General features: G+C 43.0%; 1 protein-coding gene across 10 annotated transcripts in view; it reads left to right on the top strand.

The window, feature by feature from the left end:
• zfhx4 (zinc finger homeobox 4) overlaps positions 1-19,313 on the top strand; it is a 326,096-nt gene that overhangs the window by 178,709 nt on the left and 128,074 nt on the right. For all 10 annotated transcript variants that reach the window (XM_033019258.1, XM_033019260.1, XM_033019262.1 and 7 more), the window contains one exon: positions 15,307-15,538. In XM_033019258.1, the coding sequence (XP_032875149.1) occupies positions 15,307-15,538 (232 nt within the window). The remainder of the gene's footprint in view (positions 1-15,306; positions 15,539-19,313) is intronic.

Here is a 19,313-nt window from a genome sequence, read left to right as displayed (position 1 = left end):
CAGCATCTGCAGTTTCACCCCAACAAGGGCAGTCCCCCTAGTCCTCACCTTTCACCCCACACAAGGGCAGAGTCCCCCTAGTCCTCACCTTTCACCCCACTAGCCATCACAACAAATAGTCCTCCGTCATTTTCACCACCTCCAACGTGACCCCACCACTCGCCACATCTTCCCATCTCCCCCCCTGTCTGCTTTCCACAAAGACCGCTTTCCCTTGCAACCGCAAGAGATGCTACACTTGTCGCTTTACCTCCCCCCTCGACTCCATTCAAGGACCCAAGCAGTCGTTCCAGGTGCGACAGAGGTTCACCTGCATCTCCTCCAACCTTATCTATTGCATCCGCTGCTCTAGATGTCGACTGATCTACATCGGTGAGACCAAGCGTAGGCTTGGCGATCGTTTCGCCGAACACCTCCGCTCGGTCCGCTTTAACCAACCTGATCTACCGGTGGCTCAGCAGTTCAAATCCCCCTCCCATTCCGAATCTGACCTTTCTGTACTGAGCCTCCTCCATGGCCAGAGTGAGCACCACCGGAAATTGGAGGAGCAACACCTCATATTCCGCTTGGGCAGTTTGCACCCTAGCGGCATAAGCATTGACTTCACCAATTTCCGGTAGCCCTTGCTGTCTCCTCCCCTTCTCAGCTCTCCCTCAGCCCTCGGGCTCCTCCTCTTCCTCTCTCCTTTCTTCTCCTCCTACCCCCCCCCCACCCTACATCAGTCTGAAGAAACGTTTCGGTCCGAACCGTTGCCTATTTCCTTCGCTCCATAGATGCTACTGCACCCGCTGAGTTTCTCCAGCACTTTTGTCTACCTTCTTACACGTTCTTCACAGTCATCTGTAAACTTATTACTGATACCACCTATCTGTATTTTATCATCCAAATTGTTAATATCTATCACAAATAAAAGGTGACCTCGCACTGATTCCTGTGGCATGCCACTGGTCACAGTCCTCCAATCTGAAAAATTAACCTTCAGTACCATCTTGTGAATCCTACCGCCAATCCAATTAAGTATTCAATTGACTAATTATTTTTCGATCCCATGTGATCTAACCTTCCAGACCAGGTTACCATGTAGGACCTTGTTAAAGACTGTGCCTTAAAGGCCTGTCCCACTTGGCCTTCATTTGCGCGCCATTTACGCGGCCTGCTAGCATATTGGTAGCGCGGGACGGGTGCAGGGAGTGGTGTGCAGGAGTGTGGAGTGGCGTGGAGGAGTGTGGACTTCGTCCTGCACAAAATCTTCGCACGCCACCGGCCTGTCGCGTAACTGACGACCAAAGTGGGCTAGGCACAAGACTCTGGCGTGGTGCAATGTCTCACCTCCAACAGCAGCATAAGCAGGCAAACGATCGCCGAGCTCGGCCTGGGGCTCACGGCCATTGCGGATCCGGATCCGCCCCCACTCCTACTCCCAGAGCGGGGCCACGACGATTGGAGATAGACACAAAATGCTGGAGTAACTCAGCGGGACCGGCAGCATCTCTGGAGAGAAGTAATGGGTGACATTTCAGGTCGAGACCCTTCTTCAGACTGAAGAAGTGTCTCGACCCGAAACATCATCCATTCCTTCTCACCAGAGATGCTGCCGGTCCCGCTGAGTTACTCCTGCATTTTGTGTCTATCTTCAAATGATGTCACGCGCTCCAGACGGCTGTGCGGACGCATGATGACGCACGCAACCGTCGCGCGTCAGTCACTACCAGCCTGTCGCATAAATGACGGCCAAGTGGGACAGGCCCTTTAGTCCATGTAGGCAGCATCCACTGCCATGCCCTCATCAATCCTCATAGTCACCTCTTCAAAAAAACTCAATCAAATTTATGAGGCATGAATTTCCATGCACAAAGCCATGCTGACTATCTCCTATCAGCTCCTCATTTTCCATGTACAGGTAGATCCTGTGCTTTCAAAATCTTCTCCAATAACGTTCCTGACACGAATGTTAGGCTTCTCCTTGCAGCTGTTCTTAAATAAAGGCACAACATCAGCCATTTTAAAAATAGTGGAGTCAGGGGATATGGGGAGAAGGCAGGAACGGGGTACTGATTGGGGATGATCAGCCATGATCACATTGAATGGATCACAAACTCCGGATTAATCCTGACGCCTTTCATCAGCGAGAAGAAGACTGAGGAATGGTGAAGAGGTGGCCCACGATGGGAGATGCCGCCTTAATTTGGAGAATTCAATGTTCATGTCATTGGCTCGAAGGGCCAATATGAAGCAGATTTTTTCCCCCAAAAAACCTGAATTTTTGTTTGTAAATTCCATTGAAGATAAATCTGAGTGACATTTTATTGCTATTCTCAAATCAAAAGTTGAGCACTTAATTCTGGAATCAACTTGACATCAGTGAGTATAAACACTTGAGAAGATTTCAAAGTAATGCAAGTGGATTATACCTAGACAATTTCTGAATGAATATAGGGAATGAATGTGGACAGTTTTCAGAAGATATTCTCTAAGGAGTTAAACTGGTCCACACTACATACTTTAATTGTAACCTTAAGAAATCCATGCAAATAAGGGTAGCATTCATGAGGAATGCTTCCATTGTACCTTTGACTTATGTAGCTGAAGTAATCTCTGTTATTGCCATGTGTTCAATGCAACTCTGCTGCATGCACACTTGAATGCAGCATTCCTGTCTTGAATCCCTCAATGCAGTATGAATGAAGGCAAAAGGCTGGCAATGCGATGTGGCTGAGCAAATTACAGTGAGGAAATGGCAATGCAGTTGGGGCCATTAGCAGCAGAAACTATAAATCAAATGTTTCACTTGTTGGAATACGACCATCAAATCTGTGCAAAAATTGCAAAACATGCCCAAAATTGCAAGCCGTGCTCTCTTAAAATCTAACATAAAAACAGACACACATACATTTCCTCTAATGCAAATTTCTAGGTGCAAAGTGTGTAATAAATATAATTTTCACAATATGAAAATAGTAATTTAGTTAGTTGCACCATTAAGCTTCCTCAATTTAAAGATCTGTGCATTTATATATTTCTGGAAAATCAGTCAGTATCTATAAAAAGGAGCAGCTGGTTTTGAAATTTCAGTTCCATCCATATAATATTTTTATACGGCTTGTTTATTTATGTTGTGGGGCCATTGCTCTGCAAAAGAATACTCAGTTGATCAGAGAGAATTAAATAGGACCATGGTCAATTGTATATTATACAAAGGTAACCTTAGTGCAGCTATCAATTGGTTATGACTACAAATGTTTTCTATTCTATCTGGATTTCCATTTCATGCCTTAGATGCTCTCTCTGCGAGTAATATTTATTGACATTAGTTATATACTTTATGCACAATTCAAGGTATAATACTTTTTTTTTCTGCACACATATCATCATATCTTTATTGAACTATAACTCTTCCCTTTGTTCTCAACATTCTAAATTTCCGTGTGTTTGCAGGGTTGTGTTGGCTTTCTTTTAATCTTAATTTGTATCTTCTTCCAAAATGCTTGTCCACAGCCTTACCATTTTCACACATGCTACTCACATTTTTTTCCTCGACGGGATAAACGTCTTCCCGTCGCATTCCAACCTATATTTTAATCGTTTATTTCAAAAAATGAACTTTTTCAGTGGGAGACTCTTGCAGCACTTTCCATTGATGATGTCACAGTGCCAGCTCACAATGGATCTCATTTACATATGACATCACAATGGGACAGGGGTGTGAGATTGCAACCTTTGTGTGTTTCCACAAATGCAATCAAGCTGGCGTGTACAAATAAATAAGACCAAATAGAACCAAATTGTCCCCCTCCCTCTCTACCCCCCTGCCTCTCTACCCCCCTCCCTCTTTACCCCCTCCCTCTTTACCCCCTCCCTCTTTACCCCCTCCCTCTTTACCCCCTCCCTCTTTACCCCCTCCCTCTTTACCCCCTCCCTCTCTACCCCCTCCCTATCTACCCCCTCCATCTCTACCCCCTCCATCTCTACCCCCCTCCCTCTCTACCCCCTCCCTCTCTACACCCTCCCTCTCTACACCCTCCCTCTCTACCCCCGCCCTCTCTACCCCCTCCTCTCTACCCCCTCCATCTCTACCCCCCTGCCTCTACCTCCCTCCCTCTCTACCCTCTCCCTCTCTACCCCCTCCCTCTTTACCCCCTCTCTTTACCCCCTCCCTCTTTACCCCCTCCCTCTCTACCCCCCCTGCCTCTCTACCCCCCTCCCTCTCTACCCCCCTCCCTCTCTACCCCCTCCCTCTTTACCCCCTCCCTCTTTACCCCCTCCCTCTCTACCCCCTCCCTCTCTACCCCCTCCCTCTCTACCCCCTCCCTCTCTACCCCCTCCCTCTCTACCCCCTCCCTCTCTACCCCCTCCCTCTCTACCCCCTCCTCTCTACCCCCCTCCCTCTCTACCCCCCTCCCTCTCTACCCCCTCCCTCTTTACCCCCTCCCTCTTTACCCCCTCCCTCTCTACCCCCTCCCTCTCTACCCCCTCCCTCTCTAACCCCCTCCCTCTCTACCCCCTCCCTCTCTAACCCCCTCCTCTCTACCCCCCTCCCTCTCTACCCCCCCTCCCTCTCTACCCCCTCCCTCTCTACCCCCTCCCTCTCTACCCCCTCCCTCTCTACCCCCTCCCTCTCTACCCCCTCCCTCTCTACCCCCTCCTCTCTACCCCCTCCCTCTCTACCCCCTCCCTCTCTACCCCCTCCTCTCTACCCCCTCCTCTCTACCCCCCTCCCTCTCTACCCCCCTCCCTCTCTACCCCCCTCCCTCGCTACCCCCCTCCCTCGCTACCCCCCTCCCTCTTTACCCCCTCCCTCTCTGCCACCCACCATCCTTCTCTATCCCCGTCCCCCTCCACTCCCCTCCCTCTCCCTCTCTAACCGCACCTGCGCAGTTGGGGACTATGCGTGAGTGGATAGAGCGGGAGATGGGGGAAAGTGAGCAAATGAATAATATTAATATAAGGGTGGTTAGTGTGTGTGTGTGAGACGCCACAGGCCGCCCCCATCCCCTCCTGCGCGTTGAGGGGATGGGACCCAACCGCGCGTTGAGGGGATGGGACCCAACAGGTCCCACTTGGTCTTGTTGTTTTATAAATCTCTGAAGTAAATTATTGCATGTCAAATAGCTTGAAACTCTGCTTTGTTCTTATATCTAGAAAACCATGGGTCAGCCTTGTGTGTTTTTTCCCTCTGCAGTCTCCTAGTATCTGACGTATACTGAATTGAAATCCATGTGCAAGGTATGGCTCGATGGGGAAAGTGAATGGTAATCTGTTCCCTTCTACTTTGTTCTCTACATTGCATTTCTTAAATATCAGTGGCAAGTTTATTGCTTTGTTACTTGCATCTGATTCTGAAGAGATGCCGTGGCCAATCTTGATCACTTAGCACTCCGCTTACTAGGTTATCGAGCACACGTACACAAGCGCCAGTTTTGACAGCTCTAAGTAGCATTTTACTTTGTAAGTGCAAAATGCCCTACTGCTTGATTCATGTTTGGACCAACCCTCCAAGCTTACAAAAAAAAGCACCCTTCAAAAAATAACAAATCAGGGAAGTGGGGTGGGTTAAGTGGCCGAGCTCATTTCCCATTGGTTCCACTATGTTTGTTAGTAAATTAGTCATTAAACAAGGGATTAGAGTTAATGATGATTAAACAATTTATGCTGTCTCATAAGTAGTTTTCTAAAATGTGTCTAATTTGGCATGATATGTAGAATTCTCATTATCACAGCAGCAGCTGGGGAGGTTGTGGAGATGATGTCAAAGCTTCCAGAAAGCAATCGGTTTGATCCCCCATTTCTTTTTGACAAATCTACATGCATCGTTTCCAACTTTGTGGAGCTCTTGCTGCTTTTTGAATCCATAAATACTGAACTGATTACCCCTGTGAATTAAAAGCTATTCTGCAAACTGCTGTGAGCACCAAGGGTACAGATATTACCAGCGATCAGGATAAATGTAGGAGGCACATAACTCTCAGGATTCATGTGCAGGCTCGTTTCAAGAACCTTTGTCCTGAGTGAGTGAGAGGACACTGGCAGTTCACTGTCACTGCTGGGACCTTCTCTTGTATTGTGTAAGTTGTTTCTGTGGTTTTAATTATTTTAATAGGTGCTTGGGATCATGAAATGGTGCCTAAATTCATCCTGGAACCCTGCATGCAGCTGGCAACCTTTAAGTGATGGTTCACTCAAGTGGATTATAGTTTTCATTCTTCATTTGGGTGAATTATCACTTGTTGAGACAATGGAAAGTGCCAATTCAGTTGCACAGAGTTAACAGATTCGTTTAATTAATCAGGAGGGTATGCTCTCAGTTGTAAAACAGTTTACAACAAAACTGGAATGGAAAGAAAACTAACTCTTAAAGCACGTCATTTTGGGATTAACTGGGTAACATTGTGCAGCTCTCCTTTGAATAAGTGACAAAGATTGTTTTGAGAGGGTTTTATGAATGGAGGCACAGGTGTTTGTGGGATGTTGGCTTGCGAAAGATGTGAGTGCACTGTACATGGCACAATGTTGTTTCAATTAGCAGAGGTTAAGAAGAGTGGGAGCATTGTTAGTTACTATCTGTCCCAAAACTAAATATTCAAGTAATGTGGTTAAACATCCCTGAAAATATATTCAGGTTCTTTTTCTTCATAAAACAGTTTCTTCTGTCATCTCATCTTGGCCATTTCACAATTGACAATCCTATTGATAACAGTACTGTATGTTCATTTTCAATGGTAGAAATTGGAATTTAAATTAGAAATTAGCACCAGAGAGGTGATGTTCTTCCCCCAAACTAGAAAGGCTTTAAAACTCTTCCAAGAACACTTAATTGCAGAAATTGCATCTTGCCATAATGCCCTGTAACTCAAACATTGCAAGGTGAATCTGTAACCAGCTACCAGATTTGTAGCCCGGATCAATCTGCAGAAATGGCCGGATATCTCTGCTGGTTTGTAGTCCATTATTTTGCTGTACACCCACCTTTCACAAGGAAGCCAGTCTGTTAAACCCAACCACTTGGCTGGCTAACTCAAACAGAGAGATCGATATATTGTCAATGTGGGCCCAGACTAAAAACAAATGTATTGATGATCTTCTTATAGATGGGAAAATAGAAAATTAATTGGTGAAATGAAACATTTCACACGACTAATGGTAGCTTTGAATTGGTTGGTGAGCACCCTTAACTCTATTGAACATGTAATAGTTTGCACATTTGTAAAACTAGTATTAAACTATTGAATTGCAAAACGTTCTGTTTACTTCAGATGAATGCACGAGTTTGGGATTTATGATGAGAACACATTATGGCAGTTCAATGGTTAACTAGCATACTTTGTAATGCTGAATTAAAGATTGTTCCTCATGTGAAGGAAACTGTTTTCTATGATTTGTTCCATCCCTTTCTCAGACCACATCAGAGGAGTATCTGAGAACAGGATGAGATGGGTCACATTGTTGAAGGAGGGAGAATGCATTCCCTGCAACATTTTTGAAGAGAGAATTTGAAAGCTTTGCTGAAAATAAAAGGCACAACTTAATACAATTTCCTGTAAATTGCAGAGGATAAGTTCCTGATGTGAAAAAAAACGGGTGGTGGTTGAGGAGTATGCTGATGTCTGTACTTAATGATCTTTGTACCAATTTGATGAAGTAAATCATAAGATCATGTGATAGCAGAAGAATCCGGCCATTCGTCCATCTCTCCCACTTAACCCCATTCTCCTGCCTTGTCCCCATAACCCCTGACACCCCTACAAATCAAGAATCTATCTATCTCTGCCTTAAATATATCAATTGACAGACTCCACAGCCTTCTGTGGCAAAGAATTCCACAGATTCACCACCCTCTGACTAAAGAAATTCCTCCTCAACTCCTTGCTAAAAGAATGTCCTTTAATTCTGAGGCAATGACCTCTAGTCGTAGACTCTCCCACTAGTGGAAACATCCTCTCTGCATCCACTCTAGATAGCCTTTCACTATTCTGTATGTTTCAATGAGGTCCGCCCTCATTCTTCTGAACTCCAGCGAGTACAGGCCCAGTGCTGACAAACGCTCAAAATGCTTCAAATATTGAAAACAAGCCAGTTAAGTAATGTGGCCAAGCACTAAACTCATTTGCCAGTGGTGACTTTTGTTAATCCTTGCTGGACAGCAATTTCAAATCTGTATTAAAAGTGAATGTTGTACACATTTGTAATTCGATTCACACATGGGATCATAAAAGTCAATATCAGCACAACATATTTTGTAATTGCTTGTATTTGAACATATCCACCAAGTTGCTGTATTGTGCCCATGTAGCATGAAGGGTAGAATTGCTATCAGATTCAGATTCAATTTTAATTGTCATTGTCAGTGTACAGTACAGAGACAACGAAATGCATTTAGCATCTCCCTGGAAGAGCGACATAGCAAATGATTTAAATAAATAATAATAAGTGATAATAAGTGTCCGGGGGGTGGGGGGGTGATTGGCAGTCACCGAGGTACGTTGTTGAGTAGAGTGACAGCCGCCGGGAAGAAGCTGTTCCTGGACCTGCTGGTTCGGCAACGGAGAGACCTGTAGCGCCTCCCGGATGGTAGGAGGGTAAACAGTCCATGGTTGGGGTGAGAGCAGTCCTTGGCGATGCTGAGCGCCCTCCGCAGATAACGCTTGCTTTGGACAGACTCAATGGAGGGGAGCGAGGAACCGGTGATGCGTTGGGCAATTTTCACCACCCTCTGCAATGCCTTCCGGTCGGAGACAGAGCAGTTGCCATACCATACTGTGATGCAGTTGGTAAGGATGCTCTCGATGGTGCAGCGGTAGAAGTTCACCAGGATCTGAGGAGACAGATGGACCTTCTTCAGTCTCCTCAGGAAGAAGAGACGCTGGTGAGCCTTCTTGATCAGAGTTGAGGTATTGTGGGTCCAAGAGAGGTCATCGGAGATGTTGACTCCCAGGAACCTGAAGCTAGAAACACGTTCCACCTCCGTCCCGTTAATGTGGATGGGGGTGTGCGTGCCGCCCCTGGACTTCCTGAAGTCTACAATGAGCTCCTTGGTCTTCTTGGAGTTAAGGGCCAGGTTGTTGTCAGCGCACCATGCTGCTAAGTGCTGGACCTCCTCCCTGTAGGCCGACTCATCGTTGTTGCTGATGAGGCCAATCACCGTTGTATCATCTGCATACTTGATGATGGTGTTAGTACCATGTACAGGTGTGCAGTCATAGGTGAAGAGGGAGTAGAGGAGGGGGCTCAGCACACAGCCCTGTGGAACGCCGGTGTTCAGGGTGAGGGTTGAAGAGGTGTGCTTGTCTAACCTAACAGACTGGGGTCTGTTGGTTAGAAAGTCCAGTATCCAGTTGCAGAGGGAGGGGTCGATGCCCAGGTTACCGAGTTTGGTGATCAGTTTTGATGGTATAATGGTGTTGAATGCTGAGCTGTAATCGATGAACAGCATTCTTACGTAAGTGTCTCTGTTGTCGAGGTGGGAGAGGGCGGAGTGAAGTGCCGTTGAGATGGCATCCTCCGTACTCCTGTTCTTGCGGTAGGCAAACTGATAGGGATCCAGTGTGGGGGGTAGGCAGCTTTTGAGGTGTGCCAGGACCAGCCTCTCGAAGCACTTGGTGATGATGGGGGTAAGTGCAACTGGGCGGAAGTCGTTGAGGCTTGCCGCAGTGGAGTGTTTTGGCACTGGCACGATGGAGGTGGATTTAAGGCACGTGGGGACAACTGCTTGGGCAAGTGACAGGTTGAAGATGTCAGTCCAGACGTCTGTCAGCTGCGCAGCACAGGCCCTGAGCACGCGCCCGGGGATGCCGTCAGGGCCAGCAGCTTTACGTGCATTAGTCCTACTCAGTGCCACGAATACGTCGTAGGGGGTGAGTGTGAGGGGTTGGTGATCGGCAGGTAGCACAGCCTTGATGGCTGTCTCTATTGGATGCTTACAAAGATTTAAATGCTAATTGGCTAATAAAATCTTCAAAGAATGGTTTTTCTTGGCATCGATCCCTAAATATGTTAACAAATTCAGGAGTTTTTTTATTGCCATTGTGTAACAGTATGTTACATGGGAGTGGAAGCTATGTTTTCTGGCCTGCACAGTGACAGCAAAGTGTGTCTGATTTGAGGGGGAGGGGCAGTCATTGGAGCCTCTTGTGAATCTGCATTCTGATTTTGTGCGCCACCCTAGCTGGCTGTGCCACTCGAATTGTCAGATGCATGTTGTGCATGTTGCATTTTCTCAGGTGGGATCAAGCATGCTTGGTGGCTTTGGGAGATCCCTCAAAATGCTAGAGGAGGGATATGTGTCATCAATGCCAGTGACGACTTGGTGATGAACCGTTAAATAAAAATGATCTGTCCCCAGGCTAGAGTGTTGGTTCCTTGCCAAGCAGTAATCCAGTACAATTAACCATCAAAGGGTTGGGTGCAAGAGAATATTATTACAGATTGGTATGCAGCCACCTGAGAAAGCAGAAAGCTTTACAGGAGCAGCAGCTGAAAGTAATAACACTGTTGTGTTATTGTGTTCCTTGTAGCTTAAATCCTTATTGTGCTCTGTATGAACAAGCCAAAGCCACTGGACCCATACAAATGTCACCAGCTTGGAGCCATTGGATATAGCATATTTCCAGGTAGTGTTTGCTTTTCAAAGGAATTGGCTCATGTTGTTCTTAAATCTCCAACTGGCCAGCACAAGGAAAAGGAAATAGCAGTCAGCAATGGTCATGGCATGGAAATTTGATTGTGGCCAGTCATTTATGAGATCCTCTGAATAGATCCCTTTTGAGAAACAGGTACAGATACAGTTGGTTATGTATTTTCACGAAATGAATATTAACAGTTTATATTTTAGCAAACATTGTGGTTTAGATATTTAAGGAATGGCAACATTTAAAAACAGGAATCCTTGCTTCTAGTATCTTCTTTGTGATCATATCACAGAAGTATGTTGCATTGGGTGCAATTTGGTTTCTGTGAAATATGCAACATTAAAATAACTATTTCAGCTTTAGTATAAATTGATATTGGAATAAAAAATGGTCCAACGTGTAAAGAAAAATCCTTTGTCAATTGAACTTAGCATTTCGATAACACACACAAACCCTTGTGTGTATAAATCTCCATAGTTGGTGTTACCTTCATTTTACATAGAAACATAGAAATTAGGTGCAGAAATGAAGCCATTTGGCCCTTCGAGCCAAATCTGATACATTCAATCTGATCATGGCTGATCATCCAAAATCAGTAACCTGTTCCTGCTTTTCCCCATATCACTTGATTCCTTTAGCCCTAAGAGGTAAATCTAACTCAAAATCTAAATTTTTTTAATGTTCTAGTTATCAGAATATATTGAGCAATAAAATAATTATTTTAAATGTCGTAAGTGAACCTAATCACTATCAATGTTCTAACGGCTTGTAGGTAACTAGTTTCCAAAATCTACAGAAGTGACTCTGCCACCGTATCCTCATAAATCAACAATTTCAGTGTTTGAGATCCTTAATTTGCAGTACCTTTTAGTCTGCCAAATTGTCCGTACAGGGAATACAAGAATACAGCAGCTTTACACAACCATGCAAGCTGCCTGGGGTAGGCTGTTGGTTTCAAAAGGAAAGCAATAAAAAAAAGTTTGACTTTTTTTTAACCTTTCTTATTGGCTCTTATTTTTGCTTGTGCAAATGCTCCCTGTTTAACTACTTTTCCCAAAATATTGTAAACTACTCGCACACTTTGTAAACAGAATCCTTGAGAGAATCACATATTAAATGAATTGGTGAACTGCTTAATGAAGTGTATGAGGTGAATCTGGACAGCATAATATAAAAGAGATGCAAAATAACTAATCGCAACATGGATCCCTTTCTCCTGAACGAAACAAAGATAGCAGTAATTAATGACCCTGACTCTGTGCCAAAAAAGCTTTATTCTGACAATTCCAACTTAATTAAAACTTAAGACATTTCAATAGCTTCAGAAAGCCCCCGATGGGGTGAACTCTTGCAGACTCGTGAGAAAATTTTGTAAATTAAAGGAAAGGATCTGTGTTACCACTAGCACTGTGACTCTAATCCCTGACAGTCAAAGAATCTATTTAGCTGAGCCTTTTCTTTAACTGGCTCACACCTGCAGGCTTACTGGCACTTCCTCCACACCAAAGAAGGCCTTTTTGTGTTTCGCGGAAGATCTGATAATAGAAGCCTTGCTGTTGCTTTTGTTTCTGTTCATTGTTTATTAGCCTGAGTAGCAGAGGCACACTTGATATGCTTGGGCTGCTTGAGGGTATATATAGCTCTACTGTGAGTATTTGAGATGGTACAACGTCAGCCCAGGAGGTTTGACAAACCATCTTCAATGCAAAAGAAAAGTTGTTCAAATTAGGCCACTCTACAGATTGGGGCACTCGCAATATGAGAGGCATGCTGTTTTTCAACAGTTTCCTTATGAAGGATCATTTGCAAAGGTTGGCTGTGATGATGGCAGACACCAATATTCTCAGTGTTCTTTTTTTAACTGCTTCCCACATGCCTCGTTTTTGAAATTAACCAGCTCAAGAAGTCCTGGTCGGTACAAGCATGAAATGCTTAAAAAGGGCAGTCCTGTTTGTGTCGCATGCGAGTACAGTGATTCTTAACAACTGACCCATTTGTTATCAAACAGTTAAAAAAGAAGCCCTTGAAATAACATTGGTTGCATACTAAATGAAGAAAATTGTTACAACCTTTGCATGAGAAAAAACGGAGTTTAATTTCATCTCCCCTGCAGAAAGAGCTTTTGTGTATTGTGGACTAAATCCTTCAGTCCTTCTGTCCCCAGACAGAAGGAAAGATGTGATGTGCAGGGTGGCAGTGTTAAATCCAGGCTTCTCCATTCATTCCAGGGTGTTAATCAGGATGATGTTATGTCCTGTTGAAGAAGTTATTTCAGAATATGCTTGTTATGGAGCACGATGCTTGTAAGTATATCTCGTAAACGCGGGGGTATATGATGCTGGTCCTTGTGTGCAGCTGATGCTATTATGTATTGTGAAGATTAACAATGAAAGACTTTCACTTGCAGGTGCACTTCCAACACTTGCAGGACCTCTCCTGTTGTAGTTTGAACTGAACATTGTAACTGTGACTCAGCTCTTAGTGTGGGCACTGAGTTAAAGACACAGTATTGCGAATGTATCCATTAAATTTAAGTACAGTGACATGCACCTTAATTTAAAGCACTCCCTTTCACGTGGTGCAGTTAAAAATAGTTCTTCACCTACCATTAGTATTTACTTTTGCGGTATGGAATGAGCACTCATGCTACATTAAGAAAACTAGGGCGTGTATGTATCTTGCAAAGCCAGTAGTATAATTCAAAAATAAAAGTAGCTTTTTCATTAAAACAAAAACAAGAAATCCAGAAATTTGTCACTTTTAGTTCTGCCTCGCTACATTTCTAGTTGGAAATTAAGAGAACGTCCCTTTTACAGATGGCACGTGATTGGAAAAGATTTGATTTTGATTGCTGTAAAGGGGCCTCAGTGCTGATAGGGGCACCACGCCTCTTCAGAGCTGAAAGCCTCAGATATGCGTGGGCTGTCTTGTAAATATGCTCTCCGTCTTGAATGAAGAGGGAGCATTGGAACAAATGATAAGTTTAAGAAATTAAAGTAACCCTATTTAGCCTCTGACGTATACTGCTGCAACTAGATCTGCTTCAAACTGGAGCCTTACGTGCTGGGGGGGGAATCAACATCTCCAGTGTATCTGATTGCAACTTAAAGCAAGGGCTGATGATTCTGAGGCTTATAGTATCCTTCATTTCTACAAATAAAGACTCATACATGAAGGCAGTTGGGATATGGCAGTAAATAAACTGGTTTTGAATGGCAGAGCAAGTTAACTTACAAAAATAATCAAATCAATAGTTCTATAGAAACTAGTTAAGAATTGTACTTTGTGGATTTTTTAATGACTATCAATGCATAAACCACAGGTATGCATGCCTGTGTAGGAAGGAATTGCAAATGCTGGTTTACACCGAAGATAGACACAAAATGCTGGATTAGCTCAGTGGGACAGGCAGCATCTCTGGATGGAAGGTGACGTTTCGGTGACGTTTCGGGTCGAGACCCTTCTTCGAGCGAAATACGAGTGCCTGGACCCCCTCCATTGTCAGAGTGAGGCCCAGCAAAAATTGGAGGATCAGCACCTCATATTTCGCTTGGGCAGCTTACACCCCAGCGGTATGAACATTGACTTCTCTAACTTCAAGTAACCCTTGCTTTCCCTCTCTCTCCATCCCCCCCCCCCCTTCCTAGTTCTCCTGATTAAATGTTATCTCTGTATGATTCGTTGTCAACTTCTCCTAGCTAACAATTATTTTTTTCTACATTTTCTTTGAACCTCATCCCCTTTGATGTCTCATTTCACACCTCACCCTTCCTTATCTCTGTGTCTCCTTCTCCCCTGACTCTCAGTCTGAAGAAGGGTCTCAACCCGAAACCTCACCCATTCCTTCTATCCAGAGATGCTGCACTTATGCATGTATTATGTGTGCCCAGTAAGTATTTATTTTGCATGTGTCAGATATATACGTGTATGTGTACACTTATTGTGTAACAGTGTGTGTGGGAAGGAACTGCAGATGCTGGTTTATACTGAAGATAGACACAAAATGCTGGAGTAATTCAGCAGGTCAGCTGACCCGCTGAGTTACTCCAGCATTTTGTTTCTATCTTATTGTGTAACATTGTAGTGTGTGAAATCACTATGCCATGTGCATTGGCATCTTTATTAGATTGTCATACCTGAGATATTTGAAAGTAAAAATATTTCCTATCACAAATCATTTACAGAATTCAACATTATCTTATTACAGCTAGGTAGTTATGGAAAATGAATCATGACAGACACTAGATGAGATTTAAAGAATCCTATTGGATTTTCAGCAGGAGGACCTTTTAAGATATTTTGAGATTTGCTCAGTCACTGCTGTTTTTGATTAAATCTGATGTTGACCTTAATGAAAGGTCACAGTTTGAAATTTGGTTATCTTGTGTATGTTTTTTTTCCTCAAGGTTGTTCTTTTTAGCCTTTAATTATTGCTGGTTGCTTCGTCAGCTTGCTACGTTTGGTCTTTAGTAACACTAAGCAGGCCACTACTCTGATCGAAACAGTGGATTAAAGGCTGCAGTTAATCTCTCTTTATGGGTATTATCTGTTCTAAGAAATTGTGAAGAAACAGGTTTCCCCACTGTTTGGAAGAATGCATTCTAAAAGTAAAATGTTTACCAGCAGAAGAAAACCAGGCTGTTCCCTTTCCTCTCAATGCCCTCTTTTGGTTTTGTTTTCTCAGCACTTGCAGAAGCACGAGAGTACATCGAACCCCAAGTCTTGCTGTTACAACTGTGGCCTTTGCAACTACACTACCAAGGCCAAGCTGAACCTGGTTCAGCATGCGAGGTCTCTGAAACACCAGCAGACAGAGAGCCTGCACAGGCTACACTTACACCAGCAGGGGCTGGCACCAGAGGAGGACAATCTCAATGAAATCTTTTTCGTTAAAGACTGCCCACCAAGTGAGCCTGGTGAGTACCCACAGGTGGCTATCCTATGACCAGCCATCTCTTGCAGTACCCCAGTACTTGTTCTGCAATGTAAAGCACGTTGGGTTCTAATCTTGCAGACGTGAACATGTTGTTCCCATTAGGCCTTCTTTTTCTATCAGTAACATACGCAGTCCTGCATGCAGTGACATCTTTAGCAAGCATGCAGGAGGTTATGAAACTCTACCTTGGGAGGATCTCGCAGTGAAATTTTTCCCCCCAGAGTGAGCTTTAATTTCCTTTCTCATGACTAAAGCAATTTGGCGTTCATTTAAATGTTCTTCGCTGCCAGCACTTAATAAGTGTAGCAGGACTGTAAAACTTTCAGAGACAAAAAAAAAGATTAATAGTTTTACTTGCGAGAGACCTGTAATTTAAAACATAAGACTAGTCAGAGTCCATTATTCAATAATACTAATATTTAACGATACCTTCCAAACCGAGTGGCTAACTTGTTTTTGCTTTGGTTGACCTGGAGGAGGGAAACTGCTAACACGTTTTGAATGGCATTCCAAAGCTGAATTAATCTCTGTTCCCTAAAGTGTCCTGTTTATATATGAAATCCAGAAACAGATGGTCGTGAGCTGAAAACCACATGCGAAACTTTCTGCATTAAAACTGCCCACATTGGAATTAAATGAGACGTCTGTACTTTTGGCTTTAATTATAACTGGATCAAAGGTGATGCAAGGATTGGGTGCTCAAGAAAGGCTTATTTAGATAGTGGCTGTTATGCACTTTAAAATCTTTGCTTCAGTCTTTATTGTAATAAGACTATTGCACTCAATTAGCTCAGATTTTGGTAGTCAAAGGGACTTTTATTTATTGATTAGCTTGAGCTGTTGGGGCTGAAGTTAAATGTTCTACAAAACCTGCTCAAAGTACAACGTTTTAAATATTCTCAGTGAAACAAGTCCAATGGTAGATTATCGAAAAAAGTGTAGTCATGGGATCAGCATATTGATCCTAGAGTCAAGCTTGATTAATTTAACCGGTTGTTATCTCAGAGCAGAATACTGTTAAAAATAAAGAACAAATATACATGTGGTTGTGTTAAGACCGGATATAAATAAAATAAATCTCAAACATCTGTGAATCCTTTAAAAAAAAAAAAAAAAAAATCGTTACCTTGTCGGGATTTTTGTTGGAAAAAATGAACATTAACATAACATGAAATAAAAATGAATGTTAAAAAATAGTTTGCATTGTTGTCAAAAAAAATACTGGGCTTATCCTTTAGTAATTTCTCTCTGCAGATGGCACCCAGTATGTAAAGGTACAAATGAATATGGATATCTACTGTAAGTTTCCATTGTGTAACAATTTCAAACTTTGCAATTATCACTGATTTTTGTTGATGGGCCGCTATATTTGAGAATCTTTTGACACATTAGCGTTGAATACGATGATGTATTTCTGTTGGGCACAGCGAAGAAAGTGGTTCATGTTTTGCTACCTGCCTAAACTATAATCCATCTTCGGTGTAAACCAGTATCTGCCGTTTCTTTTACAATTTCTACACTCTCTTTCTGATCATCATGTTGGGATGTGGACTTGCCAATGCACCATCAAGTTTGTGTTTTAAGAGTAGTGTCTCAGGCTTGTACAATTTACCTCATCTTTAAATTGTACCTTCTTGCACTCTACAATTGGCAGAACTAAGGTTTGTATCAACTAAGTTACTCAACCAGATGCAACTAAATTTAGCTCTTTTTTCCCCCCCAAGAACCCTTTCTGGCTTAAGTCCTCCCTCCACCACCTCCAGTTTAAATTCCATTTGGAATATTTTGGAGGACCAGGAAACCAAGAGCCAAGCAAGGTCATCATTTTAGCTAGTTTGTATCTAGGCATTTAAACTGCATTTCCTTTCCATGTATCCTTGCTGCATTTCATGGAATCAAGCTCTTGTTACTGCATTGTCCTTGGCAGAAACATTTTTAAAAGATTGAGGATTATAAGGATCTGGAACCAAGGTAGAGTTGGGGCTTGGGTAGATCTGCCATGATCATATTCAATGGTGGGTCAGTCTGGAAGGACCTGGTTGCTAACTCCTGCTACCCTGGTGTTGCGTGTATTCATTTCACAAACTTCCTCAGTACGGAAATTAAAATTAGGATGATCAAGAGTGCAGATTAGAGATGTCCAGAGAGCATAGAGTATGATTAGGTAGGCTGAAGATCACGGATACAAGAGGGGCAAGACCCTGTATGAATTTGAAAACCAGGATGCAAAATTTGAAATCAAAGCTTTGCTCAGCCAGGAACTAATATAGGTCAGCATGTACAGAGATTATCATTGAAGAGGAATTACTGACAGTAAGGGGAATGCGCTAAAGATATGCTTGGATGTACAATTCATTCTTATCGCAACATGACCTTGGCTAACTCAAAGCCATCTTGAGCACAAGGATTTATAGCCTTTTCCTTATTGGACCTGAGCCAATCCAACCATTGCCATGAACATGTGAACCGCAAACTACCATTCTATGTTGAGCATGAAACACCAAATGTTCATCAAGAACCAAGAACACACGCAGTGATACAAAGCCAATCAACCTGATTTGGACCAGCATAGCTCAGCATTTCTGGCATTGGATACAGTTTTGGAATGAAGACACGATCCAAGGCTCACCACACAGACAGACTGGTTACCTGTCCTGAGTGTGATGGGCACAGTGGTCAAGGTCTGACATGTATCTCAAATCATGAACAGTGTGAGACAGTTGGCGCAATGAACAATGGAGGTGGTGACCATAAGCAAAAGTTTCAATCTTCTTATGTTCAGTCAGAGAAACTTGCTATTATTTTTCAATCAGTATGTAATCAACATTTTACTTGGATTTCATATTGTACACTTTCAGAAATATGAGCAAAACCTGGAGAATATAACGCCATTGTCAGAAGAAGGTTTCAATGAGCGAACAGGTCAAAAGTTGCAGTTTTCAAGCGTGCAGGCAGTGAAAAATGCAGTCATTGAGGTGTCAGTGAACGAGACACCCAGTGTAGCTGTTGGAACATTTTTCTGAAGAAGAATGTTAGACTTTTATGGAGTCACCGATGCTTATTGCGAAACAACTTATTTCTGAACAATCTGGGCATTGTTCTTGTTTGGGGAGCAGAAATGGTGCCTGGGAGAGGAAACTTAAAAAAAAATCAATCCAAGTTTAGATTGTCAACCATTTAAGTGGTCATTTATTTCACACCTGCTTTGGGTTTCATAAAAATGCACTTCCTCCAAGGTGAATGAAAGCAAGAGGAGTTTGAATGGATTCCTAAGTTCATGAAAATGGCAATCCATTTCCCTACTCTCTTTTATTCTCATTATGCTGCCTTTTTGCAGACTATCCAGATTTAAATGTTTTTGATTGTGCAGCAAGATGGGAAACTGCAGAAAAATTACGACAAAGATTTATTGTGAGTTAAAAATTCTTGGGAAAAAAATCTGCTGCCTTATCCTGTTCAAGAATTGATGAACCATACATAGATAGTGATTCTGGTTTTAAAATGTCGGAAACTTTTCAATGAACATCAATGGTGACAGATGCTGGAATCTTGAGAAAAGCACAAACTCAGCAGGTCGGGTAGCATCTGTGAATAGGCAACGTCTTTGGTCGGGACTTTGGTTGGAGAGAGGAGGAGAACTTCTTCAATGTACACATATGTTTTAAAGATTTCATATTGGAGCAGTAAAATCTAGTCACGAAGAACTGTAGATTGTGGAAACGAGCAAAAATATGAACTGGAGGAACTCAGCAGAT

The sequence above is a fragment of the Amblyraja radiata genome, chromosome 4 (genome assembly GCF_010909765.2).
Source record: "Amblyraja radiata isolate CabotCenter1 chromosome 4, sAmbRad1.1.pri, whole genome shotgun sequence".
NCBI classification, from domain to species: domain Eukaryota; kingdom Metazoa; phylum Chordata; class Chondrichthyes; order Rajiformes; family Rajidae; genus Amblyraja; species Amblyraja radiata.
Note: the sequence above shows the minus strand (reverse complement) of the source record. Positions and strands in the feature narration are given on the sequence as shown.